This window comes from Rhodotorula graminis (genome assembly GCF_001329695.1).
Source record: "Rhodotorula graminis WP1 unplaced genomic scaffold RHOBAscaffold_10, whole genome shotgun sequence".
In the NCBI taxonomy this organism is placed as follows: domain Eukaryota; kingdom Fungi; phylum Basidiomycota; class Microbotryomycetes; order Sporidiobolales; family Sporidiobolaceae; genus Rhodotorula; species Rhodotorula graminis.
This window is the reverse complement of record NW_017264937.1, coordinates 341084-360940: the sequence shown is the minus strand read 5'-3', so window position 1 is coordinate 360940 and position 19857 is coordinate 341084. Positions and strand designations below refer to the sequence as shown.

Sequence of the window (19857 nt, the reverse complement as noted above, 5' to 3'; positions counted from 1 at the left end):
GCATGCGCGGGATGGACGCTGGCCGTCCGTACGTTCGCCCGACGCTCGGTCCCCTCTTTCTCTCGTCCGCGTCGAACCAGCTGCAGCCGCTCGTGTCGCCGCGTTTCTTCCCGCGCGCGCCTGCCCAGCGCTCGGCACGCCGACAATGCTTCGAGGAAGCACGCGAGCCCACGTTCGCGGCGCCGGAAACTTCGAGTCGAGGCGGCGCGAAGCGAACAGCTTGATCGAGCGCGCCCGGCCGAGTGCGTGTTACACATTCTGGTGCCCTTCGGCATTCACCTTGCGAGACCTGATTCGCTCTGTTCCCCGTGAGATCGCTGGCGCCGGGCCGGCGAGTGCGGGCGCGCCTTTGTCTTCCTTGGAAGGACCGCACTCATGGTCGGTCTCGAGACCGATGTCAAAGGCTGCGGCTCGCCCGGAGCTACGTCCCGACTCGTCCACCGCCAGCATTGCACGCTCGCTACAGCTCCCTCCCCTTCCCACTCCTCCCGCAACCCGCGACGAGCAGGAAACGAGCGCGCGCGCCTCGCACGAGCCTCCTCAATCGCCTCGCCTCCGCCCGCCTCCGCTTCATCTCCCCGAGGCCTGGGGCCAACAGCTCGACCAGCTCCACCTGCGCCCTATCCTCTGCACCACCCGCATCCACCACCCTCACCGACTCGAGCCTCGCCCGCCATCGCGGCCTTCTCGTCCTGCTCCTCGTCGACGAGCACCGGTCGCCCGCTCTCGCGCGAGATCAAGCTGTGCGTCTCACTTTCTCCTCTCCGTGGCCAACGAGCCTGCGAGCTGACGAACGTTCCGCACCCGCCACTTCTGCAGCCGTCCAAAGACGACACCGCGAGGCCGTCGTCGAGCGCTCCATTCACGCCTCGTCAAGCGGCTCGCCTTCCGCCTCCTCGCCTCTTACCGCCGCCAGAACTACGATCAGGCACCCGGCATGCAGACCTGCCCACCTTCACCCAGCGGCGACGGCGCCATCGGCATCCGGTGGGACGACGTGCTCGCGGTTGCGTCCCGCAGCAATGTCGCCGCCGCACCTTCCTCCCACCGCTCCGACGCGCGCACGCCTCCTCCCTCGACCTCGCCCAACCTGTACAGCAAGGCCGACTTCCCGACGCCGACGAGCCTCGCAGCTCCTTCGCCCATGGCACGGACCTCGTCGCAGGTGAGCGTCCCGCCGTCGCCGTTCGAGGCGGCCCTCGCGACGCTCAAGAGCCCGCCGCGTCGCACTCGGGCTTCGAGGAAGCGCACCAGCGCTGCATCGGTCAACAGCGACACGTCGAGTTCGTCGACGGCCCCGGCGTTCGTCAACCCGGCGGCGCCGACCGCCTGGACTGGGCCGGGCTTCCCGAGCGTCCTCCTCCGCTCGGCGTCGGACTCGTCCTGTCCAACCCGTGCATCCCTCGCTCCCCTATCCGACCTTTCCGTCGCCGTCACCTCTGCGCCCCTGCACCCGTCACCCTTCCTGTCGGACACGTCATCGGCCGTCGCCGAGGCGTCCACGAGCGCATGCCGCGCCGACGACATCATTGTCGACTCGCCGAGTCGCAAGCGCAAGAAGACGACCAAGAAGCCCGACGGGTACATCCCGCGCCCGCCAAACTCGTTCTTCCTGTACCGCTCGGCCCGCCTCAAGGAGCTCTCGGCGGCGCGCGACGAGTCGGACAGCTCAAAGCCCCAGCAGGCCGAGTTGTGTGCGTCACTCTCTCTCGCTCAAACCTTCTCAAGAGCATACTCTGACGGTCCCTCGACGTCGCAGCTCGACACATCGCGGCCATGTGGAAGGCCGAGTCGGTCGAGGTGCGCGAGATGTACGCTCGGCGGGCCGCCGAGGAGAAGGAGGCTCACGCGCAACGGTATCCTGGTGCGTCCTCGTCCACTCTTTCGCCTAGAATACTCGAGCCTGACCGAGCTGCTCGGGCCTCGTGCAGATTACGCGTTTCGCCCGAAGCCGGCTCGTCGCTCCTCCGCCAAGGCCAAGCTCGAGCACTCGCTCGATGACGGCGCCTCGACCTCGATGCACGCCGCCGTCGAAGGCTCGACGTGGTCGACGTCGGACGCCTGGACCGGCCTCGTCGGCGCCAACCCGCTCGGCGAGCTCCTCCCGGCCATCCAGTTTTCCGGCTTCGGCTCGCCCATCTCGCCCTCGTCCGCCTACGCAGGCTTCCCTACCACGCCGTCTACGGCGACGAGCAGCCACTTCGAGTCGGTCTTCCTGCCGCCGTCGACGGCGGCGTCCGAGGCGTGGACTACTTTCCGGTCGGCGCCGCTCGTCTGGACCGACGCTCCGGCGACGTCGTCGTCGATGGCGTCGCTCGACCCGGCCTTGTTCACCGACTTCTGCAACCCGCCGCAGTCGGCGCCGGCCGGCCTGTCGGGCTTCGACCACGTCCTGACGCCGCCGCCGTCGACAACCGCCTACTTTGCGCCTCTCCCCGTCGTCGCCGAGTCGACCCTCCTTCCACCTCCTCCCCTCACTTACGAGGACCTCCTCGCCTCGTTCCCGTTCAGCGAGGCGGCCGCCTCGTCGCCGTTCGACCCGTCCCTCCTCGGTACCTCGTCGTCCTCGGACGAGCCGGCGCTGGCCCTTCCCGCCCTCCCCGAGCCCGACAACTCGGCCTGCGACGTCCAGGTACCGCAACACGAGTCGCTCTCGATCCCACCGGCAGGCTACGGCATGTCGCCCGACTCGTTCGAGGCGTTCTTCCAGACCTTTGCCGCCAACTACCCTTCTCCTTAGATTCCCTCCCTCGAGCCGTCCTCCCTTCGTCCTTTCCTCGTACATCTTCCGCCATACAGCATCCAGACGTCGTTCCTCGCCCGCATCTATACAGCATCTACCAAAAGCGCCCCTCTCCTGCCGCCTCGTTCTTGTGCACGTACCTGTCCCTCCCCTCGTTCTTCCCTTGTCGTCGTCGCACCCTCTCTCTCCTATAGTCTCGAATTTGCAGTCGCCGTTCCACGAGCGTGTCGTCCTGGGCGAGCGAGAGTGGCCGCGAGAGGCACAGCAAAGCCGAGCATGCGCGAGCGAATCTGCCGCTCGGTGCTCTTGCTCGCGAGGCAGAAAAGCGTGAGCGCCTCGAGCTACCGAGCGTTCTCTCCCCTCGAGTGCGCAGAGAGTACGAGGCTATCTCGGGAACGCATACCGCTCGAGTTGCACAAAGTATAAAACCGCGACCTTCTCAAACCGCCTCTCCTCGTCGTCTAGAACAACTCGTCGCGCGCCTCCTGCGCCGTGTAGACCCGCATTTTGCGAGGGGTTGCGCCGACGTTAAGCGCAGAGAGGTCGAGGGAGCGCGATAGGAAGGGGAGGTCTCGCGGAAGAAGCGAGGGCGTGAGGAGAACCTGCGGGAAGGCAAGGGCGTGAGCGAGGTGCGGCGAATTGGACCCGCCGGCGCGGACGGGGCGCCGAGAACGAGAACAAGAACGAGAACGAGAGAGAGAGGTGGACGCACGTGGAACGGCGTGCGAGCGCCAAAGCCCCGGTCCTCCCACTTGGCCGCGAGCTTCTCGGCGGCCTCGAGCGCCAGCTCGACGTCGCCCTTCTTCTCGACGAGCGTCTTCTCCGGCACGACGACCCAGCTCTCGGCAAACCCGGCGTCAAGGAGCGAGACGTGGTCGGGCGAGAGGGCGGGCGTCGGGAGGAGGGAGAAGCGGTCCGAGGACGAGGGCGAGAAGCGGACGACCGAGGTGGTTTGCGGGTGGTGAGGGCGGTAGCGCCAGTACTGCGAGCACGCAAGGGATGTGTCAGTGGGTCTCGGAGGAGCGAGAGAAAGTGCGAGAGGCTCTGGGAGGGAGGAGAGAAAAAGAAAGAGGGACGCACATGCGCGTTGGCGTACTCTGCCCCATCGGCCGCGAGCTGGTGCCAGAAGAGCGCCGTCTCCTCCCCCTCGGCGAGCACCTCGACGCTCCTCCCGTCGGCGAGCGACTCGGCGAACTCGCACGCCGCGTGGCGCTCGAGGTCGGTCGAGCCCTCGCCGAGCCAGGCGTACACCTCGCCGAGCGACGAAAAGACGGTGGCGTAGCCCGAGCAGAGGGTGCGGATCGTCTGTAGGCGAAGGTTGGTCGGGCGTGAGCGCGCTGACGGAGGACGAGAGGGAGGAGAAAGAGGGACGCACGACGTCGGCCTCCTCGACAAAGACGGCATCGTCGTGCGACTGGACCGAGAACATGCGCTGCGCCAGGTGGTCGAACGCGTCCCTCGCACCCTGTAGGTCATCGAGAATATCAGTATGCTGCTCGAGTAGATGAAGAGAGAGAGAGAGGGAGGGAGCGACGTACCCTGCACACGGTGAGCTGCCCGGCGAACGCCTCGGCGAGCTCTGCCCCCTCGGCTCCAGCCTGCACCTCGACCGGCGTCGTCCCCGTCTTCTCCGCCAAGCGCGCGATGCGCTCCTCGGTCCTCGCCGTCTCCTGCGCATCCCTGCCCCTCCACACCCACGTCCTCGTCAAGATGCCCTCGTCGCCCTCGCCTTCAGGCGCTGCAGCGCGGTACACGACACCGACGACCTCGCTCTCGAACAGCATGTGGTTGTGGTCGATCGGGTGCGGGTCGTCTGACGGCGAGTTGAGGTGGAAGACGTCGAGCGAGAGGACCTCGCCCGGCGGGAGGTGCGCGACGGGCCGGGGCGCGAGGAGCGCGGCAACGACGTCGTCGGCGAGGGTACGGGTGGTCGAGGCCGGCGCCGTGGTGGGCTTGTCGGACCCGTGCGAGGAGCGAGAGGCCGCGGTAGGTGCGGGCGCGAGTGAGGGCGCCGGCTTGACCTCGGGTGCGGGCGACGCCGTACGCGCCGCGGCAGGCGCTCGGGCAGGCTCCGCCTCCTTCTGCTGCGGCACGGGCGCAGGCGCATGCGCGGGCACCTCGACGCTCTTGCTCTTGGCCGGGGCCTCGACCTCGCTCCTCCTCTCCTGCAATGACGCCGACGCCGACGAGGCAGGCATCGTCGCGCCCCTTGTCGGGCCGAGCTTGACGCCGTAGCTCGCCTTGAGCGCCTGGAGCGCCTCGCTCTTCTCGGCCGCGCTCTGCGCCGCCGTCTGGCCCCACCGCTGCGCCGCCGCGCGCACCGACGGGCGGCCGGGCGACGCGGGCGCGAGGTCGCTCGACTGGGTGCGCGTGCGGACGGGCGACGAGGGCTCGGACGGGAAGGCGAGCGGGGCGGGCCGCGCCGAGGTGGACGGCGCGGGCTTGGGCGCGCTCGAGCCGCTCGGGCCGAGGCCGGGCAGGGCGACGCCGCGCGTGTGTCGCACAGGGGGCGACGCCGCCTCGTCGTCATCGTCGACTGGCGGCGGCGAGAAGACCCTCGACGGCTCCTTGACGCCGATCGGCGCCGCCGACCACGACGGCTTCGAGTAGGACGACTTGGCCGGGGACGACGGCGTCGGCGCGGGAGCCGGGACGGCCGACGACGCTTTGTCCTCGCCGCCCTTGACGCTGAAGAGGTCCTCGGGGGCCTTGCGGACCTCGTCGCGGCCCGCGCCCGCCTCGAGCGCAAAGCTCCGCTGGCGACTCGGGCTCGCGGGCGCACCGGCATTCGGCTCGTCGCGGCCCCACCGCTCGAGGACGCTGCGGCGCTTCTCGGGGCTCGGCGGCGCCGAGGGCTGCGCGGGAGGCGCGTCGCCCGCGTCGGGCTGCTGGAGCGTCTCGGTCCACTTGAGGCGGTCGGCGACGACGCCCGACGACTGGAGGCGCGTGAGCGTGTTGCTCGCGCCGGCGCCGAGGCCGAACGATTTCGAGCGCGGGAGTGTCGCCGTCTCGGGCTCGGCGGTGAAGGCGGTGGGAGCGGGTGTGCTGGCGGCAGGAGGAGGAGGGGAGGGATTGGCGGCCGCGTCGGCCGGAGGAGGGGCCGAGGCGGATTTTTGCGGCGCCGCGAGCTCTTCTGTCTCGGCGGGCGGCGAGCGCGAGACGATCTTGGCCTCGACGACGAGAGGTTGTGCGTCGACGGGCGACTTGGCGGGCGCGGCGGCGGGGGCGCTCGAGGGCCGCTCCGGCTCGGCGTGGAAGCGCTGCGCGACCTTTGCGGCGACGGGCGACGCGCTCGCGGTGCCCTTGCCGCCCTTCATGAGGTCGGCGAGGCTGAGGCCGCCCCTCGGCGGGTCGGCGTCGCCCTGGGCGCCCTTGTCGCCCCACTTGGCCCTCGTCGCGGCCATCTCGCGCTCGAGGCGCTCCGTCTCCTCCTTCTCCTGCTCGGTCATGCCCGTGCCGATGCGGTGGGTGCGACGCTGGGCGCCGCCGCCCATGAACATGGCGAGGGACGGCGGGGTGGACGACGACGAGTTGGTGCCGAGCGCGCGTTGGCCGGCCGAGACGAGGGCCTGGATGTTGTCGCGCGCCGATGCCGTGTCGCGAGCATCGTCCTGCGTGCGAGGGTGCGGTGTCAGTCTCGAGGCGCGTGGCAGACGGGCGACGAGCGAGGGGAGGAGTGTGCCCCCACCTGAGACGACGAGGCAGAGGCGAGCGAGTCGTGGCGGTGCGGGCTCGGGGGCACCGAGAGGTCGAGGCCTTTGCTCATGGCGGGCGCAGCGTCGGTGTGCTTCTTCTGGAACACGCGCGAGACGGAGGGCGACACGGAGGGACGAGGAGCCGAGGGGAGGTCGAAGGCCGGGAGGGGAGCGTTGGCGCGAGGCGGCGAGGGCGTGCGCGCTGGGGCGTCGTTGTGGGGCGAGTACAGGGTCGGGTCGAGGTCCATCGCTCAGCCCAAGAGCTTGCTCGGGTGCGAGAGAGGAGCGAGGAGCTGCCTACCCCGCTCGACCACCTCGACGGCTCGTCACACGCCTCGTTTTCGCCTCTCGCTGGCTGTGCTGCTCGGTCTGCTCGTTCGTCCTGCTCCGTACTTGCTTGCGGGCGGCCACACGCGGCCCTGTGCTCCCCTGAGCGATGCTCGTCGCTTTCTCGTCAGAGAGGAGGCCACCGCTCTGCGTCCGCCGACCAACGCTCGCTCCTCGCTGGTCTGCCTCCTGTCCGCGTCAGCGCCCCTGTGCGTGCGCCCGCGAGCCGCTAGCGCCAAATGGTGCCCGGTCCGCGTGGCGTCGGCCCTCCCCTCTCCTGTTCCTCCTCCCTCGCTCTCCCTGTCCCTTGCTCTCCCTAGCTCGCGCATTCTCAGTCTTCCACTCCGGCTACTCAAACTCGACACCTCAACATGCACTTCCTCAAGCTTGCCCTCCCTGCGCTCCTGTGCGCCGTCGTCTCGGCGTGCGTCCCCTTTCCTCCTCTCACGGTCTCCTTCCTCCTCACCCTGACTGACTCTTTCCTCCCTCGCGACAGCCAGAGCGAGGAGTGGTCCGACACGACTGGCGTGGCCGACGAGGTTGCGTCGACGGCCGACGGTGCGTGGGACGGCGCGACCGACGCGATCGCTTCCAACGTCGACCAGGTGCGTCCCCTTCTCTCTCCCTCTTCTAGTTCCCTTGACGCCGCATTCACAGCTCTGACACTTTCTCTCGTCGAGGCCACCTCGTGGGCCGCCTCGCAAGGCGCCGACGCCACCTCGTGGGCCGCCTCCGAGGGCGCCGACGCCACGTCCTGGGTCGCCTCACAGGGCTCCGAGGCGACGTCCGCCATCGCCTCGGTCGCCACGTCATTGGCGTCGGCTGCCGAGTCGGCGTGGGAGTCGGGCGACGTCGGGAGCGTCGCGTCTAAGGCGACGAGCGGCGCGGCGGGGGCGGCACAGACGGCGACGAGCGCGATCGGCAGCGTCGCAGAGAAGGCGACGAGCGCTATCGGCGAAGGCATCGACAAGGCTACGGCCGGTGCGTCGAGCATGTCCTCCTCCCCACCCCGCAGCCTGACCGGGTGTGAACTGACAGCTTCTCTCCCCTCGTCCTCCCTGTCGCAGCTGTCGGCGGCGGCGACTCGGCCGCGGTCTCGCTCTCTGCTTCGCCCTTCCTGGCCGGTCTCGCCGCCATCGCCGCCGTCGGCCTCGGCGGCGCCGCTATCTTTGCGTAGAGTCCGCCTCGCCCTCCCTCTTCCCCTTCCCCGACCTTGCCTGCACGGACCCCTTTGTCGCCACTCGCTCTCTCGAACTGCAACACGGTCCTTTCTGTCTCTCTCGTCGCCGCCAGGCTCGCTGGATGGAGAGTATCGGGCAGCAGTGCCCGCGCACGCGCTCGAGCCGGTTCGGAAAGTCCGCGGGTGCGAGAGGAGGTCGCGCTCGTCCGGCTTCCGCTTCTCTCCTTGCTTCGTACCACTCGTCGAAGTCGTTGCCGCGTTTGCTGCGACCGCGTGTGCCCCGGCGCGACACCTCGTCGCTCGTCCTACTCTCGCTGCAAGTGCGCACGCGCCCGTTCGGATCTCGCTCGTTCTTTGTCTCCCTCGTCGTCCTCGAGCAGTACGTCCTCCTCTCGCTCCTCCGTCTCGTCAATGCCTTCTCGCTGTGCTCTCACTGACGGTCCGACTCACGCAGACCCGGCATGCCTTTCACCTTGCGCTCGGCGTCCTCTCGCGCGGTCGAGCCCTCGGCGCCCGACGTCTCTTCAAACATTCAACCTCGTCGCGTCCCAGAGGACGTCGTCTTCAAGGTCATCGAGTGCTGCGACGACCTCGCGCACAACCGCACGGCGACGCTCCTGAGCCTGTGCCGCCTCTCGAAGCGGTACCGCCCGCTCGCCGAGTCTCTCCTGTACTCGCACGTCAGCCTGTGCGCCTACAACGGCGTGCGGTCCGGCACCGCGCTCCACACGCTCCTGTGGTACCCGAGACTGCGTGCGTCGGTCAAGTCGGTCAAGCTTGGGCTCGACGACGCCGCACTCGTCCAGGAACCCGCCATCGCGCTCCTCCTCGGCGACCTCCATAACGTCGACGCGATCGAGACCGACTACATCGGCATGGCGTTGCTCAAGCTCCTGTCGTCGCCGAGGGTCCGGATCCGCCGCTTCAAGACCTGGCCTGGTCGAGCGAGTACGCCGGTCTGACGTGGACCTACCCGGCCGCGTTCTCGACGCTCGAGCGCCTCGACGCTACCTACGTCGCGAGCGCAGGCGTACTGAGCCCGCGAGAGAAGTCGACGCGGCTCAGCCTCGCCGTCGACGAGCACCTCGACCCGGGCCTGTTCGGACCGCTCACGGCGCCGTTCGTCCACCAGCTCGTCGGGCTCCGCCTGCCGCTGTGGCACGACCTCGCCGGGCTCAACCTCGGCGCGTGCTACCGCCTCGAGCACCTCACGTTCGCCGTCTCGCCCATTCGCGGCGCCGCGCCGTACGACTCGGTCTTCCAGGCGGCGGTCGTCGCCCTCGGCGTGGCCAGCTCGCTCCCGTTCCTAAAGTCGTTCGCCGTCTCGGGCACGCTCTCGGTCTTCAACCCGATGCGCTCGGCCTCCCTGGACCGGTTCGAGCCCATGCGGCCTCACCAAGTTGCGCCGACGGCGAAAACCCTCCTGTACGCCATCCCGCGCCAGATCCAGCACATCTCGCTCGTCACCAACGCTTTCCACCCGGCCGACGTCGCCGTCTACCTCATGAGCTCGTACCGTCCGGCGGGGCTGAGGACGCTCAGGGTCGGCGACGAGGTCGGGCACGGACTTGGCGAGATTCGGCGTGACGAGACGGGGCCGCACGGCGGGCTCAGGGCGGCGCTTGAGGCGGCGGCGGTCGAGGTGACGACGGTCGCTTGACGGAGGCGAGACGATGCGCGAGGGCGAGAGAAGCGGGCGTCGTCGTGGTGGACGTGGAGGCGGCGAGGGGGTCCGAGCGGCGAGCAAGGGCGAGGACATGGCGGCGGGCTTGCCTGCGATCCGTGTAGAGAAGGAGAGATGTACTTCACTGTCTGTGCCTCTCGTACACGCTCGCGTCCGTCTCGAGCTCTCTCGGCGTCTCGTTCTCGGTTTGAGAAGGTCGACAAGCAGCTTCTCAGGAAACTCTCTCTCGCGCTCGCAGGACCCTGGCACATCGAGAGAATAGCGCAGAAGAGCTGCGTTGCACGAGGTGGACGTGCAGATCTGTTCAAGAAAGAGTGAGAGGTGCGCGAGAAGGCCGATCACGCCTCGAAGACGCTCACGGTCGGTCGGAACGGCGTGTTGCTGCGTGGGCACGCTCGTCAGGGCTCCGTTGCGCACACAGAGAGACGAGACGAGACAGAGAGACAGAGACGCACCCTGGGTAGCACTTGATCGGGATCGAGCACTCGACCGTCTCGACTTTTGCCGGGACGAGGACCGTGCTGCCCGCACCCGTGACGCTGCTCGCCCCGCCAGCCATGGCCCTGCCCGAGCTTATGCTCGGCTGCGGGCGGTGCATGGCGCCCCGGGCTGTCTTCTGCAGCGGGCCCATGGCTGGCGGCGCGCTCGTCGCCTTGTCTGACGACGCGCTCGAGAACGGGACGGGCACGAAGCCGAGGTCGGGGACGGCGCGGTACGAGACGTGAGGGACGGGTTGCTGAGCGTTGGCGGCTGTCGGGTCGGGCGAGGGAGGGTGCGGAACGGGCATGAGGTGCGCGGCGCCCGAGGGGAGGATCATGGGTGGTGGCGGGAGTGTGAGAGGGACGGCGGGCTCGAAGCCGTAGGCGAACGACTTGCTGCGACCGTGTCCGCCGCCCTGCTGAGAGCGAGGAGGCGTCGCTGCGCCGTTGCTCGTCGGCGTACCTCGGCGAGACGGCGGCCCGCTCGACGACCCGACAGGCGCGTCCGGCGACGGCGGGATGACGAGGAACGACAGCTTGACCGACCACTGGAGCTTGACGCCCGACGTGCCGAAATCGGGCGTGGCGCCGGACGGGATGGCGAGCGCAAAGCCGATGCGGGCCGAGTCGAGGACCATCTCGTGATGCTCGGCGTGCTGGCGCCGCGTGATTTGGCGCATGCGCGGAGCGGGCAGCGTCGAGATGCTCGTCTCGACGAGTTCGTGCGTCTCGAGACGTGCAGAGACCTGCAGGCGAGAGGAGAATCAGTACGGCCGGACAGGAGCGGGCGAGAGGGGAAGGAGGGGACGCACTCGCAGAACCCGGCCCTCGCCGCCGTTGATGAGCACCGACCCATTGACCGTCTCGCCGAGGCGGTATGCCGACTTGACGAGCGTCAGGCTCGCGACCTGGTAGCCGTCCTTGTTGATGTCGTACGAGACTGCGAGCGGCGACGAGGAGGTCAGGACGATTGCGCAGGTCGCCTTCATGGGGAGCGAAAAGGCAGAGGAGGAGAAGAGAGAGAAGGAGGACGTACCCTTCTGCGAGTTGCGCGACACGATCTCGACCGCCGCCTTACACCCGCCGCTCTCCTCCTCGACGCCGAAGCCCTCGATCGCCGTGCCGCCGGTCCCTCCCAACGACTGCCCGCCACCACCGCGATGCGAGCTCATCTCGGGCCGCAGAGCGGGCGGCGCCTCCATGATGCTCGGCGAGCGCACGGGCTCGAGCGTCGGCGACAGGCCGGCCGACGTGCTCGAGGCGGGCCCGAGGTCGGGCGACAGGCCGACGACGCTCGCGAGCAGCGTCGAGGCGTACGACTCGAAGTCGGCTTTGCCCGAGGGCGCGTCGAGGGCGGGGCTCGGCGCCGAGGCGAGCTCGAGCTGGGCCGGCTTGGTCGTGCGGCTCGCCGACGCCGCGAGGCGGGACGACGGGGCGGCCTCGGCGACAGTCGCCTCGTCACGCTGGAAGATGACGGGGTTGGTGAGGTCGTAGAAGGGGCGAGCCCCGGTCACTGCGCGAGGGTGAGGGAACAAATCAGTAAAGGCCTTCTTGGGCGACGACGGCGACGACGAGGAAGAGGACGCACCGCCGACGTGGTTGTACACTCGCAGAGGCACCCGCATAACCCTGCTGACACTACCGTGCGCGTCTCCTGCGCGAGGCGCGTCGTGGTGGGCGGTCGAGGGAGAAAGGAGGATGCGGTGCGTGCCGACAACGAGGTGGTAGTTGAACTTGATCGCCTTGCCGCGGAACGAGGGCGGTAGGTCGGCAGGGATGCGGAGCGTGTAAGTATCTGCGCGCAAGAAGAGCCAGAAGCCCATGTCAGTGTCTTGACGACGCTGGGCACGGGCAGAGAAGCGGAACGTCTCGACCCACAGCTCCTGCTCTCGCCCGGCTTGAGGACGACGTCGACACCGAGGATGCTCGGCGGGCAGCTGAGCATGGGCACGGCGCGCTCCTCGACGGCGAGCCGCTTCCTCTCCTCGAGGCTCGCCGCGCCCTCGGCCTCCTCGTCCGCCCTGCCCCTCGCCCTCCCTGAACCCGGCCCACTCGCCCCGCCCTGCACCGACCCTCCCGCTCCTCCACCGCTGAACAGCCAGCTCCTCCACCCACCCTGCGTCCGGCGCTCCTCGAGCGTCCCTCCACCGACGCCGACGCCGCCCTGCCCGCCGGCAAGCAGCCGCTTGACCTCGAGGAACTCGGCCGGCTTGATCAGGCTCTCGTCGACCTCGAACGCGCCCTCGAGGTGCGCGAACGCCCACAGGACCGAGATCGTGTTCGGGTCGTGCGCGGGCTCGTCCGGCGGCGAAGGCCCGAGCGGCGCGCGCGACGACGACGACGACGACGTGGGACCGGGTCCTGCGGGCGCCGAGAAGAACCTGCGCGCGTAGCCCGACGCCGCCGAGGGCGATTCGTCCTGGCCTCGTGCGCCGTACAGCCCGCCTCGGCCGTTCAGCGCCGCTGCGCCCGCCGGGTCGCGCTCGTCGTCCGACTCGCTGTCCGACTGGCTCGCGAGCGTGAACGTCGAGATACGTGCACGCGCGTTGCCCGAGCCGTAGATGCTGCCCGACCCGGCACTCGCGCTGGCGCCGGTGAGCGACGAGGGCGAGAGCGCGCCGGTGGCGCCCGGGCAGCCGAGGTGGGACGGCGTGCGCTGATGGCCGAACGTCGGACGGCGCGGAAAGATGGGCGGTGCGGCGGACGAGGTCGAGGCTGAGACGGGGAAGGCGGCGTCGTCGGGAAAGTCGGGAGCGGCATGAGGGCTGTCGGAGGGGGACGGCATCTCGTCGCTCGATGGCGGACCTGCGCGGCTTCTGCCTTAGTATTCTGCAGTAGAGTCTGAGCGAGAGAACGAGGACGCACCCGTGTCGTCCTTGCCCGCACGTCGCCCGTTGCCCAACGGCCCCGCCGAGTACCCTCTCTGCGCCAACGCCGGCGCCGGCGCCGTAAAGTTCCTCGCGCCCGGTCCTGCCCCGCCCCCACCTGCCGCACCTCCGAGGCGCAAGTCAGGCGAGCTGACGGCCATGCTCTGCGCGCGCGCATGCCCTCGCCCTGCGGCGCCGAGCATGCCCGGCCGGCGTGGCCCGTTGGCGTACAGCCCGGCGCCGGGCCCTGCACCTAGTGCGCCGCCCGACGCAGGAGCGGATGTTGGCGCAGTGCCGATGAGGCCTTTGCGCGTCGGGAGCGCAGGGTCGGCGAGGGCGGACGAGGGTGAGGCGGCGGGGGCTAGCGAGGGCGAGTAGGCCGAGGTGATGCGGCGGGCGGCGGTTGGGGAAGTCGGGCTCGGGAGGTGAGAGGTCGATGCGCTTGCTGCTGCGCTGAGGCTCGGGTGGAGCGTCGAGCCATGCGGCGAGGCTCGCGCCGGCGACGAGGAAGGGCCGGCCGAGTCGAAGTAGCCCGGCGAGGAGCGGTCGCGCTGCGGCGTGAGGGGCGGGCGCTGCCACGAGGACGGCGTGACGGACGACGCTGCTCGGGCGTGTCCCGCGTGCGCTTGTCGGGGAGGAGGAGGGCGAGGCGCATGTGGGGGGGCAGGCGACGAGGTCGAGGGAGGAGGACGAGGCGTTGAGGGCGGGAGCGTGTTGCGCAGTGTGACGGTGGCCGTAAAGAGCTCGCCTGCGAAGAAGGCGCTCGCCCCTGGGCTGACCGACACGCTCAACCCGCCGGAACTCGACATCTCGAGGGAAGGCGCTCTGTTTGAGGGGGAGGAGCGGCCGTCAGCTTGCTCCTGTGAGAGAGGAGGGGGACGACGCACCTGTAGAGCAACGGCGCAGTCTATCGCGCGAGTCCAAGTGGCAGCAAGACGTGGCCGAGAGCTTGTCGAGGAGGAGATGGCGCGTGGCCGCCTCGACGAAGCGCCTGTGACCGCTCTCGCGTGCTTCCTTGTTCGTGCGCGAGAGCTTACATGACTGCTTCAGACGACCGAGGAGTCCACGTAGACTGTCGAGCGAGAGGCTGCTGAGAATGGCGCTCTCAGCTCTCGGACCTCGCCGACGACAAGCCACTCGCACCCACACACAGCGACGATGCACCGTCTCTACGGCCCGTCCTCGTCCATCTCGAACCCAGTATTCCGCAGCGGCAGCCGCACCCTCGCCCACCACACCTCGGCGCCGTCCCTCGCGATCCGCATGCCCGCACGGCGCATGAGCGCGTTGCTCGCCTCGTTCTCGCGGTGCACGTAGCAGAAGACGGGCGCGTCCCTCAGTGGCGGTGGCGGCTCGTCCGCCTTGGCGGCTGAGGTGGACGAGGAAGACGAGGGGGAGGCCATGGCGCGCGCCCGAGCGAGGAGCACGAGCTGGCCGAGCCCGCGCTGTCGAGCCGAGGGCGCCACGTGCAGCGTGCCGATCGAGCCGTCGCGGTGCGTCGTACAGTGGGCGAGGATGCGCGACGGCGGCTCGGCGGCGTCGGGGCTGGAGGAGGAGGAGGAAGGGGCTGGCGATGGCGAAGGCGAGGGAGGCGAGAGGAGCTGGCGCAGGACGGACGTGTGGGCGAGGCGAGTCGACAGGTAGGCAGGCGGATGAGGGACCTCGGACGTCGAGAGGATCTGCGAGGCAGGGAGGGGTGTCAGAGATCTCTGCCACCGTCCTCAACGACTGGGCATGGCTCCTGAGGAGCCCGCCCTCCCGATGCGAAGGTCGAGCGACTCACCTCCTCGATATCCTCCTCCCTCCCCTCGGTGCAGACGATCCCGCCGGGCAATACCGCACCGCCGCTTGTGCTGGGCACCTCGTCGAGCGGGAGGTAGTGGATCCTGGACGCCGAGAAGGGCTGCGAGAAGGCGCGAGCGATGCAGGACGTCCAAGTGTCGGGGATGGCGCCGATACTGATGCCTGTGTGGGCGCTGCGAGTCAGTGAAGGCTGTCGAGGTGGGAGGAGGAAGAGGGCGAGCGAGAGAGGAGGACGCCCGGTCGCGGTCGTTGCGGTGCTCTGAGAGGTACCTCGTCAGGGCGCCGACGACGAGGCTTTCTCCTTGTGCGACCTGGTCGCCGGTGAGGTGGTCATGAGCCTCGTACGAGCAGAAGAAGCGCAGCTGGTTGCCGAGGTCGACGAGGGCGAGCCAGAGGTCGGGTTGGGCGGCGTCGACGAGTTGGGGCTTGCCGTCGGGGTCGAAGGACGGGAAGGAGGCGTAGAGTGGAGTGGCGAGACCTGGCGTCTGCAAGGTCGAGTAGAGCGGGAGTGCGTCGAGGAGGTTCGGGCGGACGAGGTCGAGGAGGGGAGCCGGGTCGGCGAGGCGGTACAGCTCGGGGAGCGGCGCATGTCGGTGCGGTACCATGGCAGGTGCTCTATGGTCTAGTCTCGCGGACCAGAAGCGCTCTAGCAGGCGGCCGAGGCGAGAGCGGAGCCTTGGTCGAAGCCAACGTCCTCATCTCGCTCCTGCCCCGCTTCAACGCAGCGCTCACCGCCAGCGACAGCGCCATGCCGCCCAAGATGACTCAGCCCTTGCGCCCGGTCGCCCGCTACCGCCCGGGCAAAGCCCCGGTCCCCGTCGCCGACTCGGACTCGGACGTCGACGACGACGACAACCAGCAGCAGCACGACGAGCGCGACGACGACGACCACGGTGACGCCGACCAGGACCTTGCCGAGTTCAGCGCACCGCAGCACCGCACCGCCAAGCAGCAGAACCACGCCTCGCTCAACGTCGCCCTCAAGCAGGTCGAGGTCCACGACGGCAAGGTGCGCGTTGGCGGCAAGGACGAGAGCGGCAGGACCCAAATGGAGAGCTCAGAGGGAGAGTACGGTGCGTTCCTGAACTTCCTCGTCGGCCGCCTGCAGCCCGGCTCGACCACGACCCGGGACTGACCCTCCCTCGCCCGCCTGCAGAGACCGACAGCGAGGACGAGCGTGCAGCCGCACCGGCCAAGCCTACGTTCCGCCCGCCGGGCGCACCCGCCCCTGCTGCGGCAGACGACGAGGTCCGTCCGCCGTCCTGCTCCTCCCTCCTCTCCGCTCCCCCCACTTTCTCTCGCTGACCGCGCCGTTCCGCCTCGCCGCTACAGTCGAGCGAGTACGAGACCGACTCGGAGGAGGAGGAGCCGCTCAAGCCCCTGTACAAGCCCGTCTTTGTCTCCAAGTGCGCCTTTGCCCGTTCCCCTCGACCTCTCTCTCCTTCCGCAGCCCGCACTGACCTCGTTCTTCCCCCGTCAGGCGCAACCGCGACACGGTGGCGACGCAGAAGAAGGAGCTTGACCCTGAGGCGATCGAGGCGCAGCAGGCGGCCGAGGCCGAGCGCCGTCGCCAGGAGGCCAAGAACCTCGTCGCGACCAGCATCGTCCGCGAGCTCGCCGACAGTGCGTCGCCCTCGTTTCCTCTTCCTCCTTCTCGCGGAGCGAGCCACTGACTCAGTAACGACCCGCAGAGGAGGCGCAGGAGGTGCATCCGGACGTGGACGACACGGACGGCCTCGACCCCGAGGGCGAGTTCGAGGCTTGGAAGCTGCGCGAGCTGCAGCGCCTCAAGCGCGACCGCGAGGAACGCTACGCGTGCGTCCCGATCCCTCTCTCTCTTTCCTGTGCCCTCTCTCCCTTTCGCGTGCCGCGCCGGGATCCGCCTGACGCCTTGAGCACGTCCGCAGGCTCGAGAAGGTGCGCGAGGAGGTCGAGGCGCGCCGAGCGCTCCCGGACGAGCTGCGGCTCAAGGAGGACACGCAGCGGGCCGACCAGTCGCGCAAGGACAAGAAGAAGGGCCAGCAGGGTGCGTCGGCGCTTTCCCCTTCTCCTCGCGTTCAGGGCCCGCCCTCTCTCCAGGGCGCTCCCCTCCTCCCTCTCCCTCATCGTCCTGGTAGCATCGTCGCTTCGACATTGTCTCGCTCCCGCATTCTTCACGTCCTCGCCGAGCAGTCGCCCGGACCCCTCGCTCGGACCCCCCTTACTGACCCTCCTTCTCGCGCCGCCCGCTTGACAGCGTTCCTCCAGCGCTACCACCACCGCGGCGTGTTCCACACCGACTCTGCGCCGATCGCCGAGCTGCTCAACAAGCGCGACTACACGGCGCCGACCGAGTCGACCGTCGACGTGTCGACCCTGCCCGCCGTCATGCAGAAGCGCAACTTTGGCAAGGCGCACCAGACCAAGTACACGCACTTGGCCGACCAGGACACGAGTCGCCAGAGCGGCGGCTTTGGCAGGGCAGGCGGGAGCGGCGCGGCCGGTGGCGGGGCGAGCGGGTCGGGGTGCTTCTTGTGCGGCGGACCTCACGTGCGCCCCACTCTCTCTCTCTTTCCTCTCTCCTCGCGCACGAGCTCGTCCACTGACACCCTCCTCCCCCTCTCGCCCCGCAGCTCAAGCGCGACTGCCCGCAGCTGAACGACCCGTTCTCCTCGGCGACCGGCGCCGCAGCTTCGGGCGCCAACGCCTCGGCGCGTGCCTCGGGCGGCGACGTCGGCTACGCCTCGCGCGGCGCTCGACCGCCTCCTGGCGTCGAGAGCGCCGCCGGGCCGAGCGGCGCCAGCGGTGCAGGGGCGAGCGGGCGGCGCCAGGGCATCGGGTACGGCGCCGAGCGGGACCGGGAGCGCGAGCGCGAGCGTTACGCGCCGCGTCGCAGCCGGTCACCGCCTCGCGAGCGGCGGTACGACCCTCGGGACGAGCGGTACGGCGGCGCATCGGGCTCGAGCTTGGGAGGAAGGGACCGCGAGCGCTCGAGGTCGAGGGACCGCGAGGCGTACCGGCGCAGGAGCAGGAGCAGGAGCCCGCCGCCGCCGCCGGGGCCGCGGCGAGACGAGCGGGAACGGGAGCGGTACGGCGGGGGCGGGAGGGACGAGCGGGAGCGGTACGGCGGGCGAGGAGGTGACGGGGAGAGGGAGAGGGAGCGCGAGCGCGATCGGGACAGGGAGCGCGCCGAGCGGGACGAGAAGCGCAGGAGGCTCGACTGAGCTGAGGAGCGTGTAGCTGCAGGTGCACTCGACTATCTCACTGCGGCACTCCAGCAGCCTTTCGGCGACCGTGAGAGCGAGAGCAAGAGCAGCAAGAAGGCTCGTGCGCTCGCGCCTCGCCTTGAGCTCCCTCGCGCCTCTCGCTCGCTCGCCAGTCGTGCAGCCGACACAGAGACGGAACATCGTGGTTTTCGTAGCTCCGTCGCGACGAGGAGAGGGGGTAGAGGGAGAGGAGCGAGATGCTACTAGTATCGGTACAAGGGACGACGAGGAGGGAACTACTGCTGCGAGGGGACCTGGAGGAGGACGTTGCCGCCTCCCGGAAGGTAGGTGACGTTGCGGCCCTGCGAGCGGCGAGAGAGAGAGGGTCAGTGCTCGTCGCCCGAGGAGAACGGCCCGGGGCCAAAGAGAGCGAGAGAGAAAGAGAGACGGCGACGCACCGAAGCCAGCGTGCCCGCAATCTCCTTGCTCGCCTCGATCCGCCTGAACTGGACGAGGCCGTCGCCGGCCTTGCTCAGGGCGCGGCTGATGATGGTGGCCGCCTCGGCCTCGCCCTCGGCGCGCACGACGGCCGCCTGGCGCTCTTGCTCGGACTGCGGGCGTACGAGGCGGGTCAGTAATTCGCTTCTGAAAGGTGACTCGCGAAGGAAGGACGGGCAAGAGGAGGAAGAGAGAGGAGGAGAGGGACGCACCCGCTCGACGATGAACTTGGCACGCTCGGCCTCCTGCTGGGCAATCTGCTTCTGCTCGACGGCCTGCGTAAAGTCCTTGCCGAACGTCATGTGCGTCTGTGGGTGGGGCGAGAGAGGGGCAGAGATGGGAGGAAAGAGAGTCAGTTTGGTGCGGCTCGACCGAGACCGAGACCGCGAGAGAGAGAGAGGAAGGAAGAGGGAGGGGCTGAGACGTACGAGCGACACGTCCTCGAGGATGATGTTGAACTCGCCGGCGCGCTTGAGGAGGTCCTCGCGGATGCGGGCCGAGACGACCTCGCGCTGGGTGATGAGCTCTGCGGCGTCAAACTGGGCGACGGTGGCCTTGAGGACCTCGTTGCCGATCGAGGGCAGGACGCGCTCGTCGTAGGTGGTGCCGAGCGAGCGGTAGATGGTGGCGAGGTGGCGGATGTCGGGGCGGAACATGACGCGCAGCGTGAGCGACACGGTCTGCAGGTCCTTGGAGCCCGTCGTCGTCGAGATGTTCTGCGTCGCGTGACTCGAGGGTCAGTGCGAGGGCTCTGTAGGGGCGCAGGAGTGGGCGAGGGGGGAGGGACTGACTCGGGGCTTGATGCGGGTCTCCATGAGGATCGGGCGCTGGACCCAGGGCAGGAGGAAGTGGGTGCCCTCGACGATGGCCTGTGGGGACGACGCGGGTCAGTCTCTGAATGCGACTGAGGTTCCTGATGCGCTTGTGAGAGAGGGACGCACATCCTCCTTGACACCCGAGAAGCGGTCGAAGAGGATGGCGCGGTGACCACCGGGGACTGCGCGAGGGGGACGAGAGTCAGTGAGGGTGCTCTGCAGTGGTGCTGTAGGTCGTGCTGATGTGGCTTGGCGGGTGCACGATGGTGCGAGGAGGCTGCGATGAGCGCGAGGTTGGCCTCGGACGGAGGGAGGCCAAGGTGGTGGTGGAGGTGGCCACTCTCGCTCGCCGCGGTCGATCCGGTCGTTCGAGCGAGTGGTACAGGGTGCAGGACACAAGGGAGGGGACGCACCGTCGTAGAGACTGGCCTGTGCGAGCGAGATGCCGATGAAGGCGGGCACTGCAAGACGCGACAGGGCGTTGACGGCGGACATCGAGTCTGCGCGGGTTGGTGGTGTGTGTGAGTCGCTGCTGTGCGTCTCGGGAGAGAACTAGCTAGTCGGTAGCTCACCTCGAGGTG

The 19857-nt window shown here is 69.2% G+C and overlaps 8 protein-coding genes across 8 annotated transcripts; 4 read left to right on the top strand and 4 right to left on the bottom strand.

The window, feature by feature from the left end:
• Positions 1 to 937: 937 nt before the first annotated feature.
• On the top strand, positions 938 to 2740 carry RHOBADRAFT_54797 (uncharacterized protein; the record flags this gene model as incomplete). Its single annotated transcript, XM_018417506.1, has 3 exons — positions 938 to 1694; positions 1760 to 1864; positions 1932 to 2740. The coding sequence occupies 3 exons, from the start codon at positions 938 to 940 to the stop codon at positions 2738 to 2740; spliced, it is 1671 nt and encodes a 556-aa protein (XP_018269644.1).
• Positions 2741 to 3126: 386 nt separating this feature from the next.
• On the bottom strand, positions 3127 to 6686 carry RHOBADRAFT_54796 (uncharacterized protein; the record flags this gene model as incomplete). Its single annotated transcript, XM_018417505.1, has 6 exons — positions 3127 to 3345; positions 3456 to 3725; positions 3824 to 4048; positions 4119 to 4208; positions 4282 to 6354; positions 6432 to 6686. The coding sequence occupies 6 exons, from the start codon at positions 6684 to 6686 to the stop codon at positions 3205 to 3207; spliced, it is 3054 nt and encodes a 1017-aa protein (XP_018269643.1). The 3' UTR covers positions 3127 to 3204.
• A 450-nt stretch (positions 6687 to 7136) lies between these two features.
• RHOBADRAFT_45554 (uncharacterized protein) lies at positions 7137 to 7942 on the top strand (the record flags this gene model as incomplete). Its single annotated transcript, XM_018414629.1, has 4 exons — positions 7137 to 7189; positions 7262 to 7370; positions 7446 to 7746; positions 7833 to 7942. 4 exons carry the CDS (start codon positions 7137 to 7139, stop codon positions 7940 to 7942), a joined length of 573 nt encoding a protein of 190 aa, XP_018269642.1.
• A 464-nt stretch (positions 7943 to 8406) lies between these two features.
• Positions 8407 to 9605, top strand: RHOBADRAFT_45553 (uncharacterized protein; the record flags this gene model as incomplete). Its single annotated transcript, XM_018414628.1, has 2 exons — positions 8407 to 8893; positions 8974 to 9605. 2 exons carry the CDS (start codon positions 8407 to 8409, stop codon positions 9603 to 9605), a joined length of 1119 nt encoding a protein of 372 aa, XP_018269641.1.
• A 281-nt stretch (positions 9606 to 9886) lies between these two features.
• RHOBADRAFT_54795 (uncharacterized protein) lies at positions 9887 to 13784 on the bottom strand (the record flags this gene model as incomplete). The annotated part of the gene is made up of 7 exons (XM_018417504.1): positions 9887 to 10010; positions 10085 to 10854; positions 10921 to 11048; positions 11145 to 11621; positions 11697 to 11903; positions 11987 to 12913; positions 12974 to 13784. The coding sequence occupies 7 exons, from the start codon at positions 13782 to 13784 to the stop codon at positions 9968 to 9970; spliced, it is 3363 nt and encodes a 1120-aa protein (XP_018269640.1). The 3' UTR covers positions 9887 to 9967.
• Positions 13785 to 14119: 335 nt separating this feature from the next.
• RHOBADRAFT_54794 (uncharacterized protein) lies at positions 14120 to 15383 on the bottom strand (the record flags this gene model as incomplete). The annotated part of the gene is made up of 4 exons (XM_018417503.1): positions 14120 to 14520; positions 14593 to 14654; positions 14759 to 14951; positions 15049 to 15383. 4 exons carry the CDS (start codon positions 15381 to 15383, stop codon positions 14145 to 14147), a joined length of 966 nt encoding a protein of 321 aa, XP_018269639.1. The 3' UTR covers positions 14120 to 14144.
• Positions 15384 to 15526: 143 nt separating this feature from the next.
• On the top strand, positions 15527 to 18033 carry RHOBADRAFT_54793 (uncharacterized protein; the record flags this gene model as incomplete). Its single annotated transcript, XM_018417502.1, has 8 exons — positions 15527 to 15851; positions 15935 to 16026; positions 16111 to 16184; positions 16259 to 16401; positions 16470 to 16593; positions 16686 to 16804; positions 17015 to 17307; positions 17391 to 18033. The coding sequence occupies 8 exons, from the start codon at positions 15527 to 15529 to the stop codon at positions 17979 to 17981; spliced, it is 1761 nt and encodes a 586-aa protein (XP_018269638.1). The 3' UTR covers positions 17982 to 18033.
• Positions 18034 to 18152: 119 nt separating this feature from the next.
• Positions 18153 to 19857, bottom strand: RHOBADRAFT_66724 (uncharacterized protein). The gene is made up of 8 exons (XM_018419060.1): positions 19849 to 19857; positions 19690 to 19776; positions 19403 to 19458; positions 19253 to 19330; positions 18890 to 19177; positions 18674 to 18769; positions 18422 to 18574; positions 18153 to 18325 (listed from the first exon to the last, which is right to left on the bottom strand). The coding sequence occupies exons 2-8, from the start codon at positions 19769 to 19771 to the stop codon at positions 18260 to 18262; spliced, it is 819 nt and encodes a 272-aa protein (XP_018269637.1). The 5' UTR covers positions 19772 to 19776; positions 19849 to 19857; the 3' UTR covers positions 18153 to 18259.

What these genes read in the sequence shown, in the direction of transcription:
- RHOBADRAFT_66724 (XM_018419060.1), bottom strand. Translation starts at nt 19,771, where the DNA reads ATGTCCGCCGTCAACGCCCTGTCGCGTCTTGCAGTGCCCGCCTTCATC. An exon ending in ACAGGCCAGTCTCTACGACG is followed by an intron (nt 19,459 to 19,689) that starts GTGCGTCCCCTC and finishes CCCCTCGCGCAG; the next exon opens with TCCCCGGTGGTCACCGCGCC. An exon ending in TTGCGGGCACGCTGGCTTCG is followed by an intron (nt 18,326 to 18,421) that starts GTGCGTCGCCGT and finishes CGCCGCTCGCAG; the next exon opens with GGCCGCAACGTCACCTACCT.